Source organism: Nanorana parkeri, unplaced genomic scaffold (assembly GCF_000935625.1).
Source record: "Nanorana parkeri isolate BGI_ZX_2015 unplaced genomic scaffold, ASM93562v1 scaffold326, whole genome shotgun sequence".
Classification (NCBI taxonomy): domain Eukaryota; kingdom Metazoa; phylum Chordata; class Amphibia; order Anura; family Dicroglossidae; genus Nanorana; species Nanorana parkeri.
This window is the reverse complement of record NW_017306594.1, coordinates 1,298,132-1,324,730: the sequence shown is the minus strand read 5'-3', so window position 1 is coordinate 1,324,730 and position 26,599 is coordinate 1,298,132. Positions and strand designations below refer to the sequence as shown.

Sequence of the window (26,599 nt, the reverse complement as noted above, 5' to 3'; positions counted from 1 at the left end):
AGAACTATTGCTCTCATTCCTACGTGACGAAATGTAACATGTGCGGCGTAATGGGCGAAATCGTCGTTTTCGCACGTATGCGCACCCGACGCCTGTTTGCATGCGTGTATGTATGGGGGGGACTTTAAAAAAAATAAAAAAATATGTAATTGTTTTTTATTTGTAACTTTACACTTTTGGGGGAAAACGTAAAAAAAAAATTTCCTATTTTTTTTTCCACTTAACATTATTGCTATCGCATAGGGGGGTTAGAAAACCCCCTTATGTGATAGCAAAATATGTGACAGGTCCTCTTTATGGAGACATCAGGGGTCTCCAAGACCCCTAATATCACCTAGGACCCCCCTGAAGAAGCTGATGAAGCAGAGATCTGCTTCTGCCATCTTTAATATTAACTGGGCCCTGGGCAAGAATTTGCCCAGACCCTCGTATCTACCTACATCACCCCCCCAATCCCCCCCAAAATAAACTACAAAATAATATATATAAAAGGTGCAATGTAATAATGCAATGGACTCAGGACTCTGCCCGCAATAGACTTTGGACTCTGCAACGCAATGGGCTTGGGACTCTGCAACGCAGTGGACTCGGGACTCTGCAACGCAATGGACTTGGGACTCTGCAATGCAGTGGACTCAAGACTCTGCAACACAATAAACGCAGGACTCTAAATGTAATAAACAGGACTCTAATGTAATATTGTGGGTGTGGGTGTGCTGCTATCTCCTCTTACCCTGTTTCCAGAGTTACTGGCCTATGAGAGCCCTCAGCAGCAGAATGACAAGTATAAAGGACAGAGTGGTTGCCATTTATCTTACTTCATAATTACTAGTTGTGCTGGAGCCTAGATTAGAGCCTAGTTAAAGGCATTTAATAAATGTTTGTCTTCATGATGAAAAAGTGTTGTAGCAGACTCCACTGTTATTTCGCTTGTGGTGGATAATTCCATTCTTGTCCTTGAATACTTCAGATTAGACACAGAAATAGTTTGTAACTCTCTGTAGATTATGCAGCTGTTCTCCTCATGTTGCCTAGTCCGGGGCCAAGAAAGTGAAATTACATGAACTCTACATGCAGGAAGGTTTTATTTTTTTCAGATTTCATGGAGAAGCTTTATACTTAATTGAGATTAATTAAGAGTGAATACTCTTAGCTAAATCCTTTTTATGTTTTGAATAATGTGTGAGTTAGAAGCTCTGTCAGGTTTTCACTGCTGTTTGCATGCTTTTTCCTGAGAACTCCTCTCATTTCTTGTCACGGAAACATGATTGGAAGTTATAGGAAATCTCCCTAAATTCCCTCTTTGACAGATGTCACTGGAACATATATCTCAGATATTCCCTATACTCCTGTAGCCCCCCCAACCACCAGGGGCCTAAGTTGGACCCCCAAAGGCAAGGAGGGCTGACATTTCACTCTCAGGGGCAGATTGTTAGCTAGTGAAGGGACATGTGATCGACAAAATTGAGCGCCAGTCACTTTAAGTGCTTTTTTAAATGTTTTATTGCCAAGCTCATGGGCGGACTGGAACTGAGCACATGGCAATCACCTTAGTATTTATGCACTCCCCCAGGGTGTCTGGTATGGAGGAGAATTGATGGGGAGTCACAGTTTGCAAGGAATCTGATATGGAGGGGGGCTCACAGATTGCAGAATGTCCAGTATGTTGGGGATGTAGGGGGAGTCACAGATTGCAGGGTGGCTGGTAGGGAGGAGAATCGAGGGGGAGTCACAGATTGCAAGGTGTCTGCTACGGGGGAATGGAGGGGGGCTCACAGATTGCAGGATGTCCAGTACAAGGGGAGTTGTAGATTGCATGAGACCTTATTACTAGATGCCATAGCTTTACTCCTCTATACCCCCCCAACACCCTCTCAACTTCTCTGAGGTCACATTTCCTGCACTTCTATCCACCACTTTTGCACACTCCTCCACAGCTCTCTGTGCCCATTTCTTAAACTTCTATCCACCTCCTTATGCCCCTTTCCCCCTCATGTCTCGCAACCTCTTTTTGCCCCCTTCCCTACACTCCTGAACACCTCTCTGAGCTCCATTCCTACACTTCTATCCACCTTCTTGTTCCCCCTTACCTGCTCTTCTCTCTACCTCTCTGTGCCCCCTTCCCTGCACTTCTATCCACCTCTCTGTGCTCACTTCCCTGCATTTCTCTCCACTTGTCTCTGCTCCTTCCCAGCACTTCTGTCCACCTTTTTGTGTCTCCTTCCCTGCACTTCTCTTTACCTATTTGTGCCCCCTGCACTGCCTCCTCCCTTTAGCCAAAGTGAGCTGTGCCCCCTGTTTTTATTTCAATGCTACATTATCACTTCTGATTTAACTTCATCTTTATGTTTACACAGATCATTCATTTCCCTCTTATATAATGGAACTGTACCACACTACGAGCATGTTGCAAAGAGTCATGTGACATTGTAATAATAATTTAGGTGTCACTAGAAATATGTATCAGTAGATTTGTGCTTTCCTATGAAGAGTATTTCAGGATAAAAGGTTTCCATGGAGACAGAGCGATTTGTAGCGTAGGCCAGAGTTCACGAAGCATGTAAGATGTTTATACAATTCAGAAAATAATGCCATACTATCAAACAATGACATTGTTGATATTTTGGATCATAATATACTGTACAACTAAGGGAGCTGGTCCAAAACTCCTTATTTCTTCACACCTCATATTACCACACAGGGAATTTACTGGAAGCAGCAAATGGTTTTAACAAAGTTTAAAGCCAACCCATCCTGACTAAATTCGCTGCTTAAGAACAAGTACCACAAGGTGCCTGTTACTACTTCTGGTGTCAAAAAGTGGCTTCTCTGTAAACCCATCTGACTTTGGAGATTTTAGTGAGGTCATAAGGGGGCCTAAGGGCATAGGTCTCAGTGAGCTATGGTGCTAGGCCCTGTCAATTAGCCACCTGTCCCCAAGCTGGCGGACGGGCAGGGGTTTGTGTTGCAGGTAGATGGGACTTGCATACCAAGGTGAAAACTAAAAGCGGGGAAAAAACCTGCTCTAAAAATAATTGTTTTTATAATCAGGAACATTCACCCTCACTTTGTATTCCAAGCAGGGATGTAATCAGAAAAGAAAGAAAGAGAATGTCTCAAATGTGTCAGGTGTCACCAAAACAGGACAATCTCACAGAAGGTATACTTGCGTCAGTGACAGTTGTCAAAATTGGAATTTTTTAGCACTTTGGAGAGATTTTCTCTTACTTTACATGCAAGCCTGAAGGACAGGAAGTGAGGAGAAATATCCCTAAAAGGGGACACAGACAGCAGTGTAGACATATAAAAAAGCCAGCACTCCAACTGAACATCCAAGATGACAGTCTAAAGAAATTCCATACCAGAAAAAACACCAAAGTTGGTGTTTTTTCTCATACGGGACATCAGTAAACAGTCATCTTAGAAGTTCAGTTGGAGTGCTTTCTGGGTCTGCACAGTGTCACTGTTTAGCTAAGCAAACACTTCTACAGATTGGTTATAGAGGGGTATCACAAGCAGTGTAAACCTGAACGAGGTTCTAATCCTTCTTCACTTCATAAAAAGTTCCACTTGATGGTAACCATGGACATGTGATGACTGCCCAACTGGAACAATGATCCTCATATGGATGCCAGCAGACACTCCTGACTGACCAATCTCAGGAGGAATTGCAACCGATAAGGCTGGATACTGTTATCGTTCCTATCTTTCCTAAAATAAGCTAAAATTTAAGTTGCTTCACCCTAGCTGTGCTTCCCCTTGCTCCCGTATTGAAATAAACAGGCAGCCTGGAGTGATCTAAGTGTGCATGTCTATTTCTAAAAAACAAAAGTTTTAGAGGAAAGATTTTTCTATGGTTGAATCACATCTGCACTTTCAGTTACCATTTAATGTCTGTGTATTTGGTTTAGAAGTGAAAAATGCTTTTATTTAAAACCCAAATGTCGGAGAATAAGTGCAAACATAATCAGAGATCAGTTAACAATCTCTACATTAAATTTACCTGACCTGCCTTTACCCTTGCAGGAACTTTGTAGCGTAATCCAATATACTGTCTGCAGATAACCATACATTATTTAAGGAGACCTCAGTAGAAACTGATCATCATGATGACTGTATATTTGCTACAGAGAGTTATCTGTAAAAATTATTCATGAACTTGTCAAATGGCAGCCACTAAATGCACAGTATAAGATCTTTTCTTAACTAAAATCATTGCCATTCTAGTGCATATGGTATAAAGTATATCTAAAGACCCAAAAATTAGGCTCTGGGTAGAGTAAGAAATAGTTAAAACCCATGACAAGTTTTTTAGGGGTCTGTGACCTAATGAAAGGGGTTACAAATTTTCCCCCTTTATCCAAAATGGAAAAAAAATGGCTTTACATACACTTTATACTAAGACTTTATATTAAGACGGGAACTGCAAGAGGACAAAAATACATGCAATTTGTCCATCATATAAAAGCTGCAATTTTATCAGATGTAGACAACAGTAGGAGACTATGTGGAGTAAAAATACAATAAAGAGTAGCCTTAAAGCCTCTCTCCAGGCTCAGCCACCCACCTCCCAATAATCCCCTTTCCATCCCACGGAGGGACCCCAACAGTATGTTTCGCAAATGTTTTAAATGAGGACATCTTGTGGCAAAAGGAAATACTGCAGGGACCAGAACTTCTGGTAAAAGCATGCACTGTGACCGATTCAAATATCAGTTTTTCTAATGATATGTAGGGCTGTTTAACAGTGGGGCAATAAGTACTTTAGCAACATAGTACTTTTAGTCATAAGCTTTTACTGTGGTTTTGGCACCACCCATACATTGGTCAAATTGTAAAGATTGCAGTTGGTGCCTGCTGAGTGTAAATTGCTGAAGATACAGATAAGTAATCCATTGTTGTTTTCAGTGTAATAGTCTATAGCCATCAGTCAAAATATAAAACTGATGCTTCATAAAAGGTTAGTAGATTAGTCACATTCAGCTGGGCTTGTTATGTAATGCTGAAGACATTTCACCACTAATCCGAATGTCTGGAATATATCTCATCATTTATAACCACATGGGTAACACTGCTGTTAATGTACCCTTCTCCTTAAATATCTTCCGTGGTCACCATTAGGCAGCTACAGATCATGTACCTCTTGGCATGTGTGCTGCACTTACATAGTGAATCTGCCGAATAGGGACACATATACCTCCCAACAGTCCTGGATTCCACTGGACTCTTCTGGGAATTTTTTTTGTGTCCCACTTATGGCTTGGTGCTGGAATGTTCCTTCATTGCTCTGTCAGGCAAAGTGATATCCTGCCCAACATGAGTACTATAATTCCCACAAAGGGAGGTAGCGGCCTTCAGATAACCGTTGTTCTTTAATCACAGATGATGCTTGAATTACCCTAGAAATTGAGGATTGCCAATGTCATTCAGCACTATGGTTCAAAGCCTTTGGAATGGTCATTGGATTAGAGTTAACAGTCCTGGCTTTATCTAATAAATAAAAATGTCTTCTAGGGGAAATGTAATTGTCTGTAGGGTGAAAACACTTTCCACATACACAAACACAGGTTTTACTAACAGACAGTATAATTATTAATTTTTTAGAGATTTATTTGCAGCCTGTGCAGTCAAACTCCTACATTTCTGTTTGTTGTAACAGATTCTCGACTAAATGGCTCTAAAATTGTGTTACTCTTCATGTAATCATACCTCCCAACAGTCCCAGATTCCATGAGAGCGTCCCAGGGTTTTACCAAAATCTTGACGTCTTGCAGATCTGGGCTGTATCCCACTTCTGGCCGGTTGCTGGCACGCTCATTCAGGCACTCAGCTTTGGCTCCTTTGCTACTCTGATGGGTGCAATGAGCTCCTGACTGAAAAGAGCACTACAGTTCTGGCAGAGGAAAGCAGCAGGGGGGAGAACAGAGCATGGACAAGCAAGTAATCTAGTGTACACTAATGACCCCCATCGAACACTAATGACCCACACTGACACCAATATCTTCCTCTCCCTCCATAGAGTACCAGTGACCCACCCACTCATTTCGTAGAGTATAAGTGCAACCCTGTACCTCCAAAGAGCACTAGATCCCCTTCTTTCCCGAGTACTAGTGCCCCTCCTGTCTCCCCCCCAAAATGCCATGTCCCCCCTCTGACCATACTGAGCACCAATGCACCCCCTCTTCCCCCACTGAGCACCAGTGCACCCTCTTTACCCCCACTGGGGAATTATTCTCTTGTTAACCACCGATACCAAGCATTTCCCTCCCGCCCCTGACCATCAGGACCGGCCATTTTTCCCTCCCACTGAGCAGCAATATAAGGAGCACTATGACACATTCTTCTGCCCACTGCACTCGATACATTAGGTTATACATAGAAAGGTGCTTACCACTGTATAGGGGTGGACTGGGCCGGGTGGCAGGGAGGCAATTGCCCCCCAGGCCTTTCTGATGCCTTGCAGACTGGGCCAGTGCTGCTGCGAAACAATGGTTCCCCAGGCAGCACGGAGGCTCCAGGGCGATGTGTGCAGCGGGCTTTTGCCCTCACAGCCGCTGCTGGCCTCCCGTACAGTGCGGGCTGAGCAGGCTGCGGCTGCTTAGAGGACAGAGTTGCAGACCAGGGGCGGTAGTGCTGTATTTTCTCTCTCTGCACTGCAACACAGGAAGTAGTGTCATGTTGGGCCTTACCTATCAACACCGGTTAGAAATAATTTGTGTAGTAGGTTTTTTGAAAAAGGAGATCTAATTGTGTAATATGGGAAGCTCTTCCTTCTGATTTTTTTACATATGTATATTTTCTAGAATGGCCTTTATGGGTTTTTATGGAGTCAGTACAAGGCTAATCTTTGGTCAGGGTCCTCCCGTACAGTGCGGGCTGAGCAGGCTGCGGCTGCTTAGAGGACAGAGTTGCAGACCAGGGGCGGTAGTGCTGTATTTTCTCTCTCTGCACTGCAACACAGGAAGTAGTGTCATGTTGGGCCTTACCTATCAACACCGGTTAGAAATAATTTGTGTAGTGGGTTTTTTGAAAAAGGAGATCTAATTGTGTAATATGGGAAGCTCTTCCTTCTGATTTTTTTACATATGTATATTTTCTAGAATGGCCTTTATGGGTTTTTATGGAGTCAGTACAAGGCTAATCTTTGGTCAGGGTCCGCCACCTCAACCTCACACTTGGCAGTAGGAACACTGAGACAGCTGACACAATGCCGGAATACTATAGGGGGCAAGTTAGTATCACAGAGCTCAAATGCAGACAACCTGGTCTTTTTCTGCCATGATCTGGACACAATGCTACAGTGTTTACCTCCTGGTAAGTCACACATGTGGTGGCCTGTTTGCAGAGTACAATATACATCCACGCCTCCCAATGGCTCACCCTTCCTGACTGGAGGCCCCTGGCAGTAGGTTTTGATATACAACAAGAAAAACTGGGTGAGCTGCACATGTTCCTGTGCCATGGGTGCCTACTAGCAGCAGATTCCACTCCACTATCCAATATAAGATTCCAGTAAGCGTGGCACTCCTCAGTCTCGCTCTCTCTCCTCCCTTCCAGGAGGAACCACTATGATTCTTGTTCTGTTTTAAATCAACTCAGTCCACTGCGCTGCAAAGTCCTGAGTCCAGTGCTTTGCAGAGTCTTGAGTCCAGTGCTTTACAGAGTCCTGAGTCCAGTGCGTTGCAGAGTCCTGAGTCCAGTGCTTTGCAGAGTCCTGAGTTCAGTTCAGTCCAGTTCAGTCCAGTCCAGTGGGTAAGTAACATTATACTGTGAATCTGTGATACTAATACTCATTGTAATGACTGTATATCTGTGGACATGTTTATGGCGGTATCAGGACAGTATTGATTATATATCTGTGGACATGTCTATGGTAGTATCAACACACTATTTAATGTAGGTCTGTGGAAAAGTTTATGGTAGTATTAGGATGGTAATGATTAGGGATGCACCGATACTGATACTAGTATCGATATCGGTGCCGATTCCGAGTATTTGGGCAAGTACTCGTACTCGCCCAAATGCTCCGATGCCTAGCACGAGTGCTTCCGGTATCAGTAAGCCGGGCAGCGCGTCATTACACGCTGCCCGGTTTCGCGATTGACCGGAAGCTGGCCTCGTGAGGTAAGTTTACCTTACCTTAGTATGTGCAGCCTGTCATCCCCCGGGGCCTCTCCAGTGAGAATGCGGCCTTCGTCCGGTACCCAGCCCGAGCCGTCCAATCAGGAAGCCGGGCGCCGTCTAATGACGCAACGCCCTGCTTTCTGATTGGCCGGGAAGCTGACTTCATGCTCCCTCGTCATCTCATGACAAGAGAGCATGGAGCCGGCCTCCCGGCCAATCGGAAAGCAGGGCGTCACGTCATTAAACGGCGCCCGGCTTCCTGATTGGCCGGCTAGACGGCTCCGGCTGGGTACCGGACGAAGGCTGCGTTCTCGCTGGAGAGGCCCCGGGTGATGACAGGCTGCACATACAAAGGTAAGAGGGGACTTTCTTGTTAATCGGGAAGCCGGGTGGCGACTCTTTACACGCTGCCCGGCTTCCCAGCTAATCAGGAAGCCAGGTGGCGAGTCATTACACGCCACCTGACTTACTAAATGGGACTTCCGTTACTCGGTAATTGGTATCGGCGAGTACCGAAAAAAATGTATCGGTACTCGTACTCGGTACCAAAATACCGGTATGGGTGCATCCCTAGTAATGATTATTTTGGTTCAAACCGTATCCATTAATATAAACTCCACCCCATCTCCACTTTGGCCACACACCCTTCTCTGCCCCGGTCCCACCCCCATGGGGGTAGAGTTATGAATACAGGGATCTGGGTCAGGAAGTGGGGGATGGGTGATGGAGATGGGAGGGTTGTGGGGGCCCATCAGCAGAATCTTGCCCAGGACCCAATTAATATTAAAGATAGCCCTGCTCATACACCATTAAAAGGCCTCACCGCTCCACTAAAATTGCACACATGGTATTTCACAGTACAAGCAGTTCTGCATATACTGTATGTGATACATACATGAAACTGGCAGGGGGAGGAGGCAGGGTAAGAGGGAGAGCAGGAGGGGGGCTTAGTTGCTGCAACATGGTCCTGGTCCTCTGGGTCGTTCGTGCCCCCTGGGGCAAAAGTTGCCAGTCAGCCCCTGCCACTGTACATTACATACTCCTGACAGAAGTGTTGATTATCTCAACAGTTCCCGGTTCCTAATTAGTTTCTGACTATTTTGATGTATTTCTTCTTTAAGGTATGCTCAGACAAACTGTTAGTTCTTTGTCCATATTGTGTTTTATTTTTTAAAGATGATCCTTTTGGATAAGGTGTGTCTAAAATTCTCACTTGTGGTACAGTAGTTTAAGGATTGTTTTGTGGGTGCAAGGACTGCGGCATATATATGTACTGCAAGTAAGCTTAGGGCGGCTATATTTATCCATGTTCCTTTAATCCACACTCAACAGCCAGCAGGAGTTAGCAACACCCACTCTCTGCATGCGCCATCTTTTGCGGTTTTCAGGCCATCCCCATTTCTGATCTGCTAATGTTGGGAGGTATGGACACAAGCAGCAATAAAAGCCCGACAGAGATTCCATCCCTTCCCCACTCTCCACTCTTTCAGTATTTTTTGTTTTTTTTGCAATGAATAGATTGAAAGTACATATTTTATGCCTTCCATGCACAAGGATTGCTGTTTATGCCATTAGTTGAGGAGTATATTACAGAGATCAGCTCTTAACGTTGATGTATCCTTTGTTAAATCAGCATTTACAGCCAGGAAATACTATGTTTCAGATGTCAATGCCTGGATCTTCACTTACACGCTAGTAACATGAGAAATGTGCCGATAATCCAGTATTGTGCTGTGAAACAAGGTCAGGCAGTTCTGTACTCCATTGGGTAGCATGTGTGAGAAAATCCTGCATGATCCCCTCAAGCTGTAACAGGAGGGGTTATCTGTTAATCCCACTTTTGGGGATAGTGTATTAACTTCCTGACCAGCGCTTACAATTCTTGTCTATAAAGTTTACTTTGTTCCTGGATTAGCAGATAAAACACTTAATTCCAACAATTATTTTATATTGTACAATATTCCAGTGTTCTTCTAAAAAAATACATTGTAATTGTCATGGAAGAAATATATGTAACAGATTGCTGTTATTTTCAACAAGCTTCTGCACTGAACAGCATTTTGCTGTGTGATTGAGCAGATGAGGTATGGTAGAAGTCAATGAAAGCTGTAATCTCAAAAGCAGAACACATTCACATAAGTCCCTGTCCTCAAGGAGTTTACAATCTAAGGTCCCTACCTCACATGCATACATATGAGGACCAATTTTAGGCAGGAGCAAATTAACCCCTTCATGACTGAGGCCCTTTTTTCCATTTTTGCACCCATGTTATATTCCACATTTTAGGCCTGAAAATGACGTAAAACCCCCCAACATTATATATTTTCTGAATGCCAAGACCCTATAGAATAATGGGGGGGGCGGCCGCTTCTTCGGGACGCAGAAGCGATCTGGCGTCAGGTAAGTCGCCAGGATCGCTTCTGTTGTAAAGCCGACAGTCGGCTCTACAAGTTTAAACAGAGTCCCAGCGGCAAAAGTCGCCGGGAGTCTGTTTAAACAGCCCCGATGCTGGCGACGTACACTGTACGTCGTCAGTCACGAAGGGGTTAACTTACAAGCATGTCTTTGGTGTGTGGAAGGAAACCAGAGTGTCCAGAGGAAATGCACGCAAGCACAGAGAGAACATGCAAATTCCTTGCAGTTAGTGACCTGGCCGGGATTTGAATCACTGAACCCCAGTTCTGCAAGGCAGAAGTTCTAACCACTATGCCACTGTGCTGCCCTAACATATATATGTAAACATGGGACAGGACATCCACTATGGAGCATTCATTTTCCATGTGGAATGCCAGGTGCATCAGTTTGGTTTTCTGCAGTAAAAACTGGATGATGATGACCAACATTCTGGCAAGTCAAATAAAAAAGGGTATCTGCGGGATTATCTTCTAAAATATACTAATTTGCCTATCATATCTAGCATTTTTCTGCTGCGATCCGCTACACCACTGCCACATGTTGGGTCTGGCACCACCATCCTCCGGGGACTTGTAGCTGGGCCCCGGTCCACTCTTGTGCATTCCTGCTCTTGCAACCTCTTGGGATATGTGATGGAGAAATCCCATGAGGTTGCAGGAGCAGGGACACTTCATTTTTGCCTAGGCAAGAATGGAGGCAGGGAGCGTGCTAGAGTAGAAAAGATGAATGGGCTTTTTTAAGTAGCATAAGGGGGAAAAGCCAGTTTTTGAAGTGAAGGTCCGCTTTAACATTTTAAGTAGCACTACATTACCTGATCCAGCTTGAGTAGACCTGTATACTGCTTTGTAGGAGATCCAGGAGGCTGCAGATGCAGTATGCTTAATTATGGGTTTTTGCTAGCTTATTGTAAGAAATGGGGACGATAGCTGTTAATAAAAAATAACAGATACATGTAATTACAGAGCTCAGATCACAGCTTGTATCACTCTTCTGGCACATATCGAAGACTGGACAGCATTAAAAGTCTTTCAAGAGCAATGACCTGTGCGCTACTGCACCTGTCGACACCAGGGCAATTGATAAAGTTGACTGTAACAGAAACGATTCACAGTTTGAATGCAGATTGCACCCAAACATAAAAGCAGACACGGGTCATTTCCTTATTTATTTCTGAATGTTGTGCAGTGACAGCGGCCTTCATTTAGGTACTATGAATTTCATAGATATGTTGTTAAAATATAAAACAAAATTCTGACAATTATAATAGCTGCATTCATTAAATAGTAAATTAGAAACATTACACATTGCTCTAAATTCCAACTGCAGGCAAACATCTTTTAAGTTTTGATGCACAACGAAAAACCTGATGCACATTGATAATCTCAGTGTTCAAATGCAGAGATCATCATGGAAAAGCTCCTTCTGCTATCTGTACCCAAAATGCCCTGGCATCAGAGTAACTATGGAGTCTTGGAAACAGCAACACTTTCTTAACTACATTTTTTTATTTTATTTGCATATACTGGAGAAGGGTTATTTACTGCTGTCTATATCCTATTGGGGGAAGATTTTGCCTCACTTCCTGCCGAGTGACCAAAAAATAACTAAGGAAAATCTCCCCAATGTGGACACAGACGGCAACTAAAACTTGACAGAGGTTATAACTAGGGATGCACTGAAAATTCTGCTGCCAAAACATATCAGCCGAAAATGGCACTCTTGGTAAAATGCCAAACGTGCCATCTTTCGGCCAAAATTGCAGTGCACCCCTGGTTTCTCTCCTCCCCGTCGTTGTGCTGCTCTGTTCCCTCCAACACAGTGTAGCGTCCAGCAGGGATGAGAGAAACTGTTAGAGAATGCTGATCAACACCCGGCATGTCACAGGAGGCTGGGCTCTCCTCCCTCACAGCCACCCTCAGCTTCCTCTGAGCAATCAGGATGGAGAGCGGTTTGGGGGTGGAGACACCCATGCACTGTCACAGGAGTCCATGCCGGTGGCGAGGGGGAGGAGTCAGCTGTCAAAATAGACCAAGCTCTCCTCCCCGCACTGCCTCCTTAATTGTGGCAGCGTGTCAGGATGGAGAGTGGTACAAGCTGTTTATCTTGGCATTCAGAGGCACAGGCAGCAGGAAAGTTGAGTATTTCCTGCCTTCTTTTACAGGTATGCCTTGTTTCACTTACTGTTGCATAGTAACAGGGTGACTTTTAAAACTTGATTGTTTTCCAAAGCTGGCCACACGCTGCTTTAATTTCAGCCTGAAATTCAAGTAGTATGTGACCTTGTCGACTCCCCTTCGTTCAACAAAAATCAAGAGTCGGAAATCCAAAAATTGTTGGCCAAACAATGACTGCAGCCAATACAATATCCTGGTGGTGGGATTCCCCTATCAATGATGTTAGCATGGATGAGGGTACTTAGCATTTTTTAGGTGTATGGCCAGCTTTATCCTTCCCCCACAACAAAAAAGGCTTGGATTTTAAATTTGACACTTTCATATTCAGCATATGTCAACCTCATCAAACCATATTTTTAGGACACAGAGGACACCTAACATATTTACAAGGGTGACAATTGATATGAAATGTTTCTGCAAGTTCCAATAGGTATTTCAGTTACAGCCAGTGTTATGCTTCGAGCCAGGTGCCATACTGTCCCGGTTATTCCTCAGGGTGTATGTACTGTAGTTTCCTGCTGCATGAATTGTTAAGTAATCAGCAGGTATAACTGCATCGATGACAGCTCAGAACTAACAGATTTCCATCAGACTGCAGGTAAAGTAAGCTCTTTTGTTTGTGATCTCATTATTCTCCCAAGTCCTTTTACTGTTGTAGCTCAACAATCTCTTCGGCTGCATTTAGAAGCTCAAAGGGAAATAATGTGAGATATTTTCTGTAGATGTACTTTTATGGAAGTGAGGATTTTAATCTGCATAGGCATCCGCTATTAACTTCAGCAGCAGAAAACGATTAGCCGCCAAAGCCTCGCACAAAATAGCCTTTTAGATGGCAGCAGCCTATTGTGCACTGAGCTCAGCCTGTTATATACATCACACGAACAAAGGCTGGTATAATAAGACATAGAACAATGTGCCAAGTGCATTAAACAGTAGTGAGCAATCAGAATTAAAACCAAAACTTATGCTAGTTTTGAATGGAGTGTGGACGGGTTAGACTGGACTGTGTCCCGTTGGGGATATTCACCCTCTCCATTTGTTCTGGTGACCACTATCACTGGGTAGGAAGTGAAGGAATAATCCTCAAATTGTACTATAGAAGGGATATCTTCCAAAAGAGACACCAGTTCTGGTGACAACTGTCTAAGAAGGAATATCTTCTTGCTTTGGAGAGATCTCCCCTGATTTCTTTAGACTCTGGAGCAGAAAGTGTAGGAATAATGCCAAAACTTTATAGTTGTCACCAAAACAGGAGTGAAGGGATAACTTCCAATGGAGACAACTCTTCTGGTGACAACTGTTTAAGAGGAACTATGTTCTCGTTTTGGAGAGATCTCATATTTCCTTAGACTTTGTGACAGGAAGTCAAGGAATAATCCCAAAACATTACAGTTGTCACCAAAACAGGAGTGAAGGGATAACTTCCAATGGAGACAACTGTGCCCATTAGGTTGATCGCGATCTACCAGTCAATCGCAAAGCGCTCGCAAGTAGTTCGCCATGTCCTGTCCTCCCGCCGTGGGGCTTCTCTGGATCCCCGCTGCTCTCACCCATCTGTATGCAGCGGAGATCCGAGAAGAAGTGAACGAAACGCTGCAGGCCGCTATCACAGCAGCACGCAGCCGGCGGCTCTCTCCTCACTGCACATGTGACAGCAGCTCCGCGGCTTTCCTCACTTCTCCTCGGATCCCCCGTTGCCCCGGGAGAGCAGTGAAGATCAAGAGGAGAAGCTAAACCCTCTGTGTGCGTGGCCGAGCAGCAGAGGATCGGTACATATCGGTGATATGTACCAATCCTCTGTGCGGTACAAACACTGGAGCGATCAGCTGATCACTCCAGTGTTTGTAAATAACTAGGGACACACAGTTCTATGTGTCCCCAGTTATGAATGAACAGGATGTGATTTACATCACTTCCTGTTCATTCATGAGTTTCTCAATGGGGAGTTGCAATCTGTAGAGAGGCTCCACCCCATTCAGAAACTGGATGATAGCAAATAGTTTCTGAATGGGAAGCCTCTGTGCTTTTCATTCATTTAGAACAGAGGCTGTAGAAAAAAAGATTGTGGACTTTGTGTCCACAATTTCTTTTTCTATTTTAAAAGGGAAATATCAGGGGGCTGTTTAGACCCCTAATATTTCCCAGAAACCCCCCCAACAGTAAAAAAAATAAATTAATTAAAAAAATTAAAATTACATTAAAAAATTAAATAAAAATAAGAAATAATAATTTAAAAAAAAGTAAAAATCCAGCAGGCAGGAGCACTGGGTGCTGTCACACGCCTGTTTGGGGGCACATTTTGTTTCTTGCCCCTGTGTGAATGAGGCCCTAGTCCTTCATACCCCAAAGTGAAATAGCATTGAAAATAGGTCAAAGTAAATCTTTCACAAAAAGAAGAAATACTTCGTCCCAGGCTTCCGGTAGGCACAGGTGATGTCTCTGTGCCCCACTTCAACCTACCGGGAAAGTTGGGAGTGCAACCCCTCGTGAAATTTCGTGCCCCCAGCTGTCCCAGGGGGCAGTCATGATGTCATTTGCACCTACTGGAAGTGATGAAAGTTCGCGGCGGTATGTAACATGGGCGTAATGGGCACAATCATCGTTTTCGCACATACGCGCAGCCGACACAAGTTTGTATACAATCATCGTTTTCGCACATACGCGCACCCGACGCATGTTTGTACGCATGTATGTATGGGTGGGGACTTTAAAAAAAAAATCTGTTTTTTTAAATTATTTTTCATGTGTAACTTTAAAATTTTTTGGGGGACTTTAATTATTTTTTTAAATTTTGACCCCAGGGTTGAGAGCGCAGCTGCTTTAATATCAGGGCTACCCATAAAGCGCGGATCCACATTTTTTACTCTTAATTATTTTTTACTTTTTTTCCCCACTTAACTTTATTGCTATCACATAGAGATTAAGAAGCCCCCTTATATGATAGCAAAGAGGATGTGACAGGTCCTCTTTATGGAGACATCAGGGGTCTCCAAGACCCCTAATGTCACCTAGGACCCCCCCAAAGAAGCTAATGAATCAGAGATCTGCTTCATCAGCTTCTCCAGCGTCTGAAGCTGGAGAGTGACACAAGAATGCGGAAGTGATGTAGTATACATCACTTCCGCATTCTGACAGCGGAGAGGGGACCGGTGTTCGATCAAAAGTTCGAACCTATCGAGTTCTGCGACCATCTGACTTTCGTTTTAGTTAGAACTAAGAGGTTTGCCCAAGAAAGTTGTTCTGCACGAACGTCAGCCAAGGCATTGCCCTATACATATACACCACAGCAATGAAGTAATAAAATGAACTAGGATCACAGTAATCCAGCACGTTATTAATCTGAGTTGCCCCTCTCAAGCGGCGGCCATATAGAGTTGGGCACCTCCGGCAGATCGCTTGTATGTTAACAGGCATCGTTGCCTGTTTTGAAATCTCGGTCGTGCTGCGCGAGTGTGCAGGGCTAACAGGCCATATATACACAGCCTGTTACATCCAGGAAGCTCCCGGCCGGCCGTTTTTTTAAAACGACCGTCCGTTTTTTTTACAACGGCCGTCCGGTAGGCGGTTAAGCTAATTTAGCCATTCTCACACAGGCCAGTCTCACCTATAAGATAAGAACATAAAGGCTTTCTAACAGTGAACAGATGTCCTTTCACGTCTACAAGAAGCTCTATGAAACCTACAAGGTAATTACAAGAATATAGTTATAGTAGCAGTGATGCATCTATAGTCTGTACTTTTTTAAACCTTCCTAATCTTGGATGGACTGCTACTTTACACCGGGGTAAAGCAGGAATGGGTTGGGCAGGATTACTTATAAAAGGATTGCATTGATCTGCTTCATAAGTATAACTCTTCATTGGGTATAGAAACTACTGAAAGCCAATAAATTATGCAAAGATAAAGGTTGGTGTGTAGTTTGAGTCATGGTCATGAAAAGCTAAATCCATTTTAGTCTTATAGTTTATGTCCGATTTAGTGTACCAATTGAGCGTTAGCATAAATTTATATTTTGGGAGCCACTGCATGACCCATTACTGATTTGGGGCTGAAAACAGGTCACAGATCACATATTTCTTGAAATCTTCCAACTGCTGTGTCTAAGCAGTTGATATTGGGGCTACAAACAATAGGTTTAAATTAGGGAAGCACCGATATCAATACTAGTATCGGTATCTGTGCCGATACCGAGTATTTGGGACTTGTACTTGCCCAAATGTTCCCGGTACTTATCCCGATACCAGAACTTCTAGTATTAGGAGGCCGGGTGGAGAGTCATTACATACCGGCCGGCTTCCTGATTGGCTGGGAAGTCAGCTACATGCTCCCTCGTCACCAGGGAGCTGGCTTCCAGGCCAATTAGGAAGCCGGGCCGCATGTATTGACTCGCCACCTGGCTTCCTGATTGGTTGCGAAGCTGTCCAATAAGGAAGCCGGGCGGCGAGTCATTACCCTCACCACAGCTTCCTGATTGGCCAGAAAGCCTGCTTCATGCTTCCTCGTCCATGTTCCTCTACGGCAGGGCTCCAAATTTCAGGTCCTGAGCTACTAGCCAGGCCTTAAAAGTTACTCGCCACCAGTTGCACCACCTAAACCCTACCCTGCCCAGGACTTAACTCCACCAGGTCAGTGGTGTGAAGCAGAGTACAGTAACAACGCACAATACAGAGGTCAGTGGTGTAATGGCAAATACAGAAGCCAGCAGTGTGACGCAGAGTACAGAGATCATTAACAACACACAGTGCAGAGGTCAAGCAGTTTAAGGCAGAAATAACAGGGACTTACAGTGCACATGGCTGACCTGATTCAGGTGCCCTCTTCTTCTCCTGCTGGTGTCCTCCATGTCCATAGGGAAGAACAGGCTGCTGTGTGCAATCAAACGCAGCACCTGTCCCTCCGGGAATGGCCCGATACGGCCTTGCACGCCACACGGATGTGTATGGCCCGTATTAACGCTGTGTGAATGAGGCCTAAAGCACACATGTATGTGCCTGGGGGAAAGGAGAAGGCCTACTAAAAGGAGTGCAATCCCTGAGCCAGGAACGACTGATACTGTTCATCAGATAGATCTGCGTGTGTGTGTCTACATGTTGGAAAACTCCTTTACTGATCACGCTTGTGTATGAATGAATGCTGTAACCTGATTGGTTGCTCTCGGCAACAGATCCTGCGCTCCATCCTCTTTGCTCCAATTAAATGCAGCAGCTGGGGTACACACACACTTACTGGGATTAAATACTTTGCTCCTCTGGGATACCTGCATCTTTTCCAGCTCCTGGCATGCTGGGATTTGTAGTGCTCCAGCAGTTCAGATACACATAAGATGGTCATGTTGAAGATGAGGATGCGGGACAGAGTGATCCCAGAGATTGCCCTGCACCTTAGTGGAAGCAGGCAGTGCAGCTGCCCTTATACACCACTGTCAGTGTGTAGAGCCCAGAAGCCGTCCTATGGAATACCCCTGGGCCCTGGAGAGAAGGACTCTGCTCGGGCCCTCCCTCTTTCTGGATGAAGCGTGTCAGGCCTGATGGCAGCAGTGAGATGAGGAAGGTGTCTGTACTGCCCAATGGGTATTTATCTACTCTGGCGCTGCTACTCTCATAATGCACGCAGGCTAGCTGATGAGTACAGCAACGTCCGGGAAGGAGTGATGAGGAAGCTGGCGGGAGCTATTGCTCGCGCACCTGAGTTGACTCCATGGACAGCCCCGCATTTTGGGGAAGGGAGGGTAAAGTGTTCCTTCTGTATCCCACAAGGAGAGGCAGGTTGTTACAAGTGATCTGTGTAGCTGATCACTTGTAACAGCCGTACAAAATGAGCGGCGGCTCCCCGCTCTGCATGTAGCCCTGCTTGCCCGAAGCAGGGCTAAATGTAGAAAAAAACGACCTGCCCGACGCTCGGAACTGCATGTCCACGGCGTCAGGCGATACGAATCCCACACCCCTGACTCCTCAGCCGCTGCAGCTATAGAGCGGCCGAAGAGGAGAAGAGAAGGGGAGGAGAACCGAAGAGGTGATCGAGTGGAAATTTTGAGCCCGGCCCTACGGCACTGCCAGTCAGAGGAAATCTTCTGAGCGGAAGTTCCGGTATCGGGGAAGGTATCAGAGCATTTGGGCGAGTACTCACCCAACTACTTTATATTGGCACCGATACTAGCATTGGTATCGGTGCATCCCTAGAATATTGTTTTCTATGCATGTTGTATGAAGGCGTCCGAAAGTCTGAAAAATCAAATGTTACCTGAACATTATCATACATTGCAGATTTCAAATTGAGAATGGAATTTATGGGTGAGGCCATAATTACCATTATTCACAATGGTGATTTAGGGTCGGCAGCGGATTTCTGCTGCAAGAATCTGATTCTGGTAGCTGGAATGACAGGTGGTTGTGGACAGCTGAGGTCGCTCAGCCTGTACAAAGCAATAACAGACTGACAGGAGCCACAGCTGTCCGCTGCTATTTGCATGTATCTGCACTTGCAGTCATCCTTCCCTAATCGCAGGTATCCACTGGATGTGGGCATACTTGCAAATATTGGCAGGCAGTTGCAGCTCCTGTCAGCCTGTCATTGTTTTGTACAGGCTGAGCGGCCTCAGCTGTCCACAACCACCTGTTCAGATTCTTGCCACAGGAATCCTCTGCTGGCCCCAAATTGCCAGTGTGAATATGCCCTAATTGTACTATTTTTCCATTACCCATTGTTTACTTTTGTTCTAAATCATTCTATACATCCAAGGGAGGCTTCTCTACCTCTGGGAGTCATGCCTGTTTCTGTCAGATTTTTGCAATGCCTCATTATTATTATACAGGATTTATATAGCGCCAACAGTTTGCGCAGCGCTTTATGGGATTTGTAGTTCCATAAGATCTGGATTGCCAAGGTTGCCTACCCCTGCTCCACATCATGCATATAGTATGTGTACCTTGCATACTATATAGGCAGAAATTCAAAATGTAAAAGTTGAGTTCTCACTCCTTATAGTTTGGCTCATTGACTGAAATTGGCTAATTGGAATTTTCTTTTCGGATGCTCGGGAGATTCTAAATCTGTGTAGAAAGGCTAATTAGTTTTAAATGAATACAGCAGTTTTGTTTTCCCATGTGTCAACTGTATTATATTAATTGGGTTTATCTCACTAAATATTTACATTTGTCTTTATTGTTTATGTCTAAGGTCAAATTGAGGCTTTGTGGATATGAACGACAAATAAAAAGAATGCTATTAAAGGAGAACTCTGATCCAAACAAAAAGCTTTCTTTAGTTTGCAGTGGCACAGCGGCTTAAATCTCTAGGCAGGTCTTTTTGTTGACTTTGGTTACCCATGAAGGCCAGATATGTAGGACTTGTTCACACCATTAGCACAAGTATAACGTACATTGCACTACAACTTATTTGTTTACCGCAAAATGACCTGCAGCGCTCTGCAATGTGTTTTTAACATGCATTGCACCGCATTGTAAGAACCCCTTTTTTTTTTACCTGCTTTTATGCTGCAGCACTTGTGACGTGTTCCACATAAATATTACATGTCTTTTTTTCTAGTGCATAACAACACAGCGCATTGGTGTGAGCTAAAGCCATAGGACATAAAGCTCTTTGCTTTGTCCTTGTGCTGGGACCACATTGGGCAACACAGCCCAACACAACCCAATGCTGATCATGTGAGCAAGCCCTAAATGATAGCTGGTGAGACATCTGCCTATAATTGAATTTGTGGTCAGCCATGATGAGGGGAAAAAGGTAAATACATTGCCCACACAGTTAATATGTTCTCTTTTTTGTCCATGGGCACAAGTAGGAAATTCTCAGTGTTCAATAAACAGAACTTCTGACACTTTTTATATTGACACAAACAGGGGTGCCCCTAGCCATTTCACCGCCTGAGGCTGGTGGGGGGGTTGGGGGCCGGATGGGTGGCTCTGGTTCCAGCTCTGGTCAGCATTCATCCCAGCTCACTGACATCACTGGTTGCCAGGAGCCGGGCGAGATGATGGCCAGAGCATCACAGGTTGCTAAGAGCTGGACGGGGAGATGTGTATGGCACTTAGCAATCTGGGACGCTCTGGCCGGAAAAGGGATCAAAGGCACACTCCAAACATTTTGCAGCAGAGTGGCCATGTCGCCCTGCTTGCTGCCCCCCCACCTGACCCAAAGAGATGCCGTCTGAGGGATGGCCCTGGACCCAAAAGTGAAGCCCTAAAGCTGGCCATACACTAAGCAAATAAAAGATGGTTCAGCACAAAAAAAGGGCGATTTTTAAAATACATTTTTGCCAAAAGAGCCAGTCTGCCAAACAGCATCTGCGTCCAATTAGATAGCGGCACTGCCTGGAAATACAATAGCCGTCAGGGGAGATTCCTCTAAGCAGCTGCATGGGTGAATCGATGAATTTCCACAGGACTGAACACGAGAAATTCGAACAGAGTGTATGGCCAGCTTAAATGAGCTGATCCCCAACTGATTCTAGAAATCATCTGCTGACATGAGTGCCAGAATCTTTAAAATTCTCCACCTGCTATATGTGAGGTCCCAATAGCATCTGATCTGCCATGTTAAGAGCAGACCTTAAAAATGAACCTCCCTGAATTATAATAAGATTATTCTAGCACAGATACCTGTCCCTAATATACACAATGTTATGGTAACAGTGCTAGTGCACCTTTCCGAATACTGCTTACGTTACATAGACAGAAATAGGAACATTAAAGAAAAATGAACAGACAGCTTTCTAACTATTCTGTGATCATTCATTTTAAAGCTGAACTCCATGCAGCTATATACACAGATGAAATACCTATTAGGGAGTGCTGTTACCTGCCAAAGGATTTGTATTTCTGCACATCCAGTCCTAAGATTTACACAGCTTTGTCTAGAAGGACGAGAGACCTGCTTTTTCATTTGTGCAGCTCGGTAACACTTACAAGTCTTGCCTCTCCCCTGATCTGGGACTGGACAGTGAAAGAAAAAGCAGCAGACTAATGAGCGTATGTATCTGTCATTCTGCTTTCTCCCCTTATCAGCATGCTCCCTATACTGCTGCACAGCTGATTGGCTCCTGTGCTGCTTCTCCCTCACCCAGTCTGATCTCTGCTGCACAGGGACTACAAAGCTGAAATCAGGTCATATTCAGGTACTTGCACTTCTTGCATTTAATGATTTATTACTGAATATGGTGCTGCATTCATTTGTGTCTTTTATATCTGCCTGGTGTTGTGCTACAAGAATTGTATTGGTTTTAGAGATGTTGCTTCATAAATACAGATGTGAACATTGTACCCCAATCATTTATTTCAATAATTGGATTATTCATTATGGTTAAGAAATAGCCCTGCAGATATCTCCTACTTAAAACATCATCCGTGCCTTCCCTGCGTATTTTAATGTGAAATGTGCAAAGCAAATTAATCTTGTTCTGTTTTCTTTTCAGGAGCACATACAGAGGCTAGACCGAGAAGTAAATGAATTTGTTGATTATTTGTTTGGGCCAAGGGGTAAGTAGATTTCAGTTTATTAAAATAAAGAAAATGTAGAATCTGTAGACTATAGAAATGTAATTGGGAAATAGTAACTGTTAAGAGTGCCCATTGACAACATAACCTGACCACTCCACCTGACCATCAAGTACATGGAACAATAACATATGACGTTATACACAGTGGGCCCGATAAGCTATAATTGGAGGCTGTAGGGTATTTGGAACTGTGCACGAAACATCAGATTTTTCCTGCCGCATTGCGCTCCACATAAATTAATATGTTGCGGCGGTTGGCAGCAGTGAGCCACAGTGTCTTGCATTGTTACAATGTAAAGCACTATTTACCTTTTTTACAGTAAACATTTATTCATGTTTCCCCATGACAGTGCACTGCGGTGACCTCCAGTGCCATGCAGTGCACACATCACACATGTGTTGTGGTGTGAACAGACCACATAAAAAACAATTGTGTTCTAAATGCTCTAGCAGTGATTGGGGTTGGTCCAGTGCAGAAAAAAGCCAGTCACTGCTGCATGTGTGACTGGTCCCGAAAGATCTGTATGGAAGCTTATTGGTAATGGGGAGAGTTGAAGTATGCAATGATTTATTGATGGCCGAGATTGAGGCATCATGTTATATTTTCCTAAAATACACCATAGTACCCATTAGTGAGCTTGGCACCATATGGTTCTTGAGGTGTCAGATATCACCTAATAGATGCCATCCTTTTTCAAAAGCTACAACATTGTCGTACGTTACTGTCATAAAACTATGTCTGTAACTCTGAGGAACACCAGACCTTACACAATAGTTTCACAGCAACATCGGGAGGCTGGATATAAAACATGTTTGAAAGACAATGATGAGATTCCACTGTTTAGATTTTCTGCTATCTAATGGTGTATTCATTATTCATGCTCTGAGGTTTGTGATCTAGATGGATAAATGCAATGTGTCTGTAACATTATTACAACAAGAATATTCCCACAAATGACAACTAAGATGCTTTTAGAATCTGGGCAGGAAATGCAACACTAAAAATGTATTACATTTTATTACAAACATTGTGATCAGAAAAGTATTGGGGGAAGCACATGGCTACAAAATGATTTGACAGGAAGACAACAGCTGTTTGCTGCTCCGTAATTCATCTTTCATTATCCCATGAATACAATTTCCTAAGATAATTATTAGTGATTGATGCGATTATTATTTGTCAGTTTAGTGAATGCTAGTTAAATACATATGGCATTGTGATGTAGTTTTAAAGGACAACAACCATTCTACATTTTTCAAAATAATTTTTATAATGGTATTACTGCAAGGGTTTGGTCTTTTAAGTTTGGTCTCCTCTTAAGTTTATCTAAAGCCAGAAACAAAAGTTTTATATATTGCCCAAACCTGAGCTCGTCTGAACCCGGAAGGAAGCTCCTTCCACTGGTGCCCAATCAGCTGCGGCTTGGGAATTCCCTGCCCGCACCTGTACGTAAGCAAAGTGGCGGGATGCTGTGACATCATTGACTCTGTTCTGCCTCCCCAGTCTCAGCTATAAAAGTGTGATCTCTGTAACTTACAGTTGTAATGAGATATCAATAACTCTAATCTCAGTAAGTTGACAGACAGTTGGCTCAATCCATATGACACCTAGAAGAACATTGAGAAGTTGAATCCAAACTGTGCAGAACTTTAAAACAGCGAACATAGGATAGGTCAAAATCATAATGTGATCCACTTCAGCAAAGGACATGTGGCTGAGATGGCAGACTGGAACATAATGAGAAGGGACAAAGAGGAAAACCTGAACAATGGTTAGAGGTGGAGGCAATACCAGAGACAGACAAAGCAAATAATATTTAAAGGAATATCACAAAGCATGTGTAACATGACAGATTCGATATGACCACATGGCTATATGTGGTCAATGTCATTGATATAATATGACCGTGTGGCCATATAATGTCAATGATGTCAGCACAAGCATCCAGCCCTTTTGTTCATGGGCTGCTGAGGGGCGGGCAATCCCCTAGCCTGCAGCTGATTAGGTGAGTGGCCCCATGTTGCTTTCAGGTTTGGAGAAGTACAGATCCGGACCGGGTTCAGTTCAAACCTTAGCTCCACCCTTAGTAGGGATGAGCTTGCGTTTGATTCAAACTTCAGTTTGCCTGAACCCGGAAGGAGGCTGTCAGTGCGGGCCAATTCAGCTGCAATCAGGGCATTATTTGTAACTAAGGGGCTGACTTGCCTGGGTTTTGACCTAAGATCCACCTACTGTCATTCCTTTGTCTAGTAAGAACACTCCAGTGCAATACTTCACAATGACTCCTCTACTATAAAAAAAAAAGCTTTTGGGGTTACAGCTTTACAACATTTTTGGTCCTTCAAACAGTTCAAAAACAGCATTGAAGTGGTAGAAAACCCCTATAATCTGAGTAAATATGCCTGGTTGCATATATTTAAAGTGTAGTTACTTCTGCAGTTACATTCATTTTTTCAGCCTAATGTATCCTAAGCCCTCACCTGCCATTTGTATACCTGTCCCTGATCAAACAAGTCATTTTTAAAGTTGCCACTTGTCAAGAAATCTTCTGCCCCGTGCCTGCGTGTCTAATTCATTCCTTTGGAGAGTTTACTCTGTAGATTGCACTGCACATGATACAGATTAGCCCCTGCTGCAGCCTCTCACCTTACCACTTACTAAAATGGTACAGTTTTCAATCGGATCACTGGGAGAAAAGAGACCAACATTATACTGCTGCTATATATGTATTAATGCAGACTTCAGCCCAGGGTTCCACTTTAACTTTGCTCCAGCATGTGAATGAGGCAGTGATTGGGATATAAATATAGAAGCAGGCAAAGCGCAATTAACTTTAAGGACCAAAAATGTATTTAAGAATGGTTTTGTTGCTGATAGCACAGCACATAATGTTATATGAATCTTCTTTAATTGTTTATCTCTGGTTGCATTCTGCCTATTCACTTCAGATGAATGTTTTACATGGTAAGAATCCATACCACATTTTATCGCTTGTAGTGCCAAGACTTATAATTGCACACTTTTTGTGTGCTGTTTTTTCATTCTCGTCCTTCCTTGTCTTTCCAGATCCGAGAGTTAGAGGATGGTTTATGCTGGATTCCTGCCTTCCCACCCTTGCACTGACTATCCTTTATATCCTATCCATATGGTTGGGGACCAAATATATGAAGAATAGACCAGCATTCTCTCTCAGGGGTCACCTAATTGTTTACAACCTTGCAGTTACTTTGCTCTCCTTGTATATGTTAATAGAGGTGAGTTCCTAATAATTGTACTGTTCTGTATTGCCACTAATCAAAACTTTCTGATAAGTGACTAATTTGCTTGTGTTGATAACAAGGTAGATAACTGTATAGGGTTTGGGCTCCTTCTAGCACCCACACAATACAGGACCAGCAGGTAACTTTGCAGCGGTTGCCATCAAACAGATAAATCGTTATATTTGCCAATCTCTTGAGGCCACAATGCTATTTTGGCTTGTGAAGGGTATTTTAATACACTTTATTTGCAAAAACTTTCGAATTTTTCAGGATAAACTTTAAGGAACCATACTCACCTGGTCAGAGCTGCACTGATACAAAAATGGTCCACAGATTCTAGTTCTACAATTAGGAATTCAATCAGGGAAGCGCAAAATGACATACAACATTATGAAAAGGAGTGAAGGTTGGGCCTAAAGAGGCCCATAGATGATAGTTCACAGTCTCTACATTGGGAAATAATCTAATATCTATAAGCTACATAAAAACACTATTTCCCAAGACTCTCCTTGGAATATAACACTCATATTAGAAAGTCTGGTTGAGTTGCTATTGCTTTTTTTCTTGCTAAGGCAGTCTTGGAGGTTTGTGCAGTGCACCTTCTCCCTCCCTATTGTCCTAACCGCAAATAGTTCTCTGTTTGTTTAGTGAACCAACACAGATGTTGAGGGTGGTCAGACTCTGTTGTTTATGGCCAACTTTAGTATTCAGAAAGGAAGAGTCACAGTAATGGGAATAGTCTAAATTAGGGATGCACCAATATATCGGCCGCCGAAACATATCGAACGAAAATGGCACTTTTGGCAAAATGCCGAAAGTGCAATTTTCTTGCCGATATAGCGGTGCATCCTATTCTCTCCTCCCCGCTGGGCGCTGCTCTGTGTCCCAGCGGGGAGGAGAGAAACTGCCACGGGCGGATGAGTGCTACGGGAGGAGAGCGCTGTGAGCGACCTGTGTCTCTCCTTCCACTCCGCTCGGCCTCCTGTGACAGATCAGCAGAGCGGTGTGTGGGCGGAGACATCCAGTGCTGTCACAGCAGGCTGGGCTCCGCACGCTCAGTGACACAGGATGGAGAGCAAGTAAAAACACTCAGTGATCGCGGAGTGTTTGT

General features: G+C 43.9%; 1 protein-coding gene across 1 annotated transcript in view; it reads left to right on the top strand.

The window, feature by feature from the left end:
- The window catches only part of ELOVL2 (ELOVL fatty acid elongase 2), an 81,495-nt gene that overhangs the window by 30,881 nt on the left and 24,015 nt on the right, over positions 1 to 26,599 (top strand). Inside the window, exons 2-3 of the mRNA XM_018558212.1 lie at positions 22,144 to 22,207; positions 25,295 to 25,482. Of these exons, the coding sequence (XP_018413714.1) occupies positions 22,144 to 22,207; positions 25,295 to 25,482 (252 nt within the window). The remainder of the gene's footprint in view (positions 1 to 22,143; positions 22,208 to 25,294; positions 25,483 to 26,599) is intronic.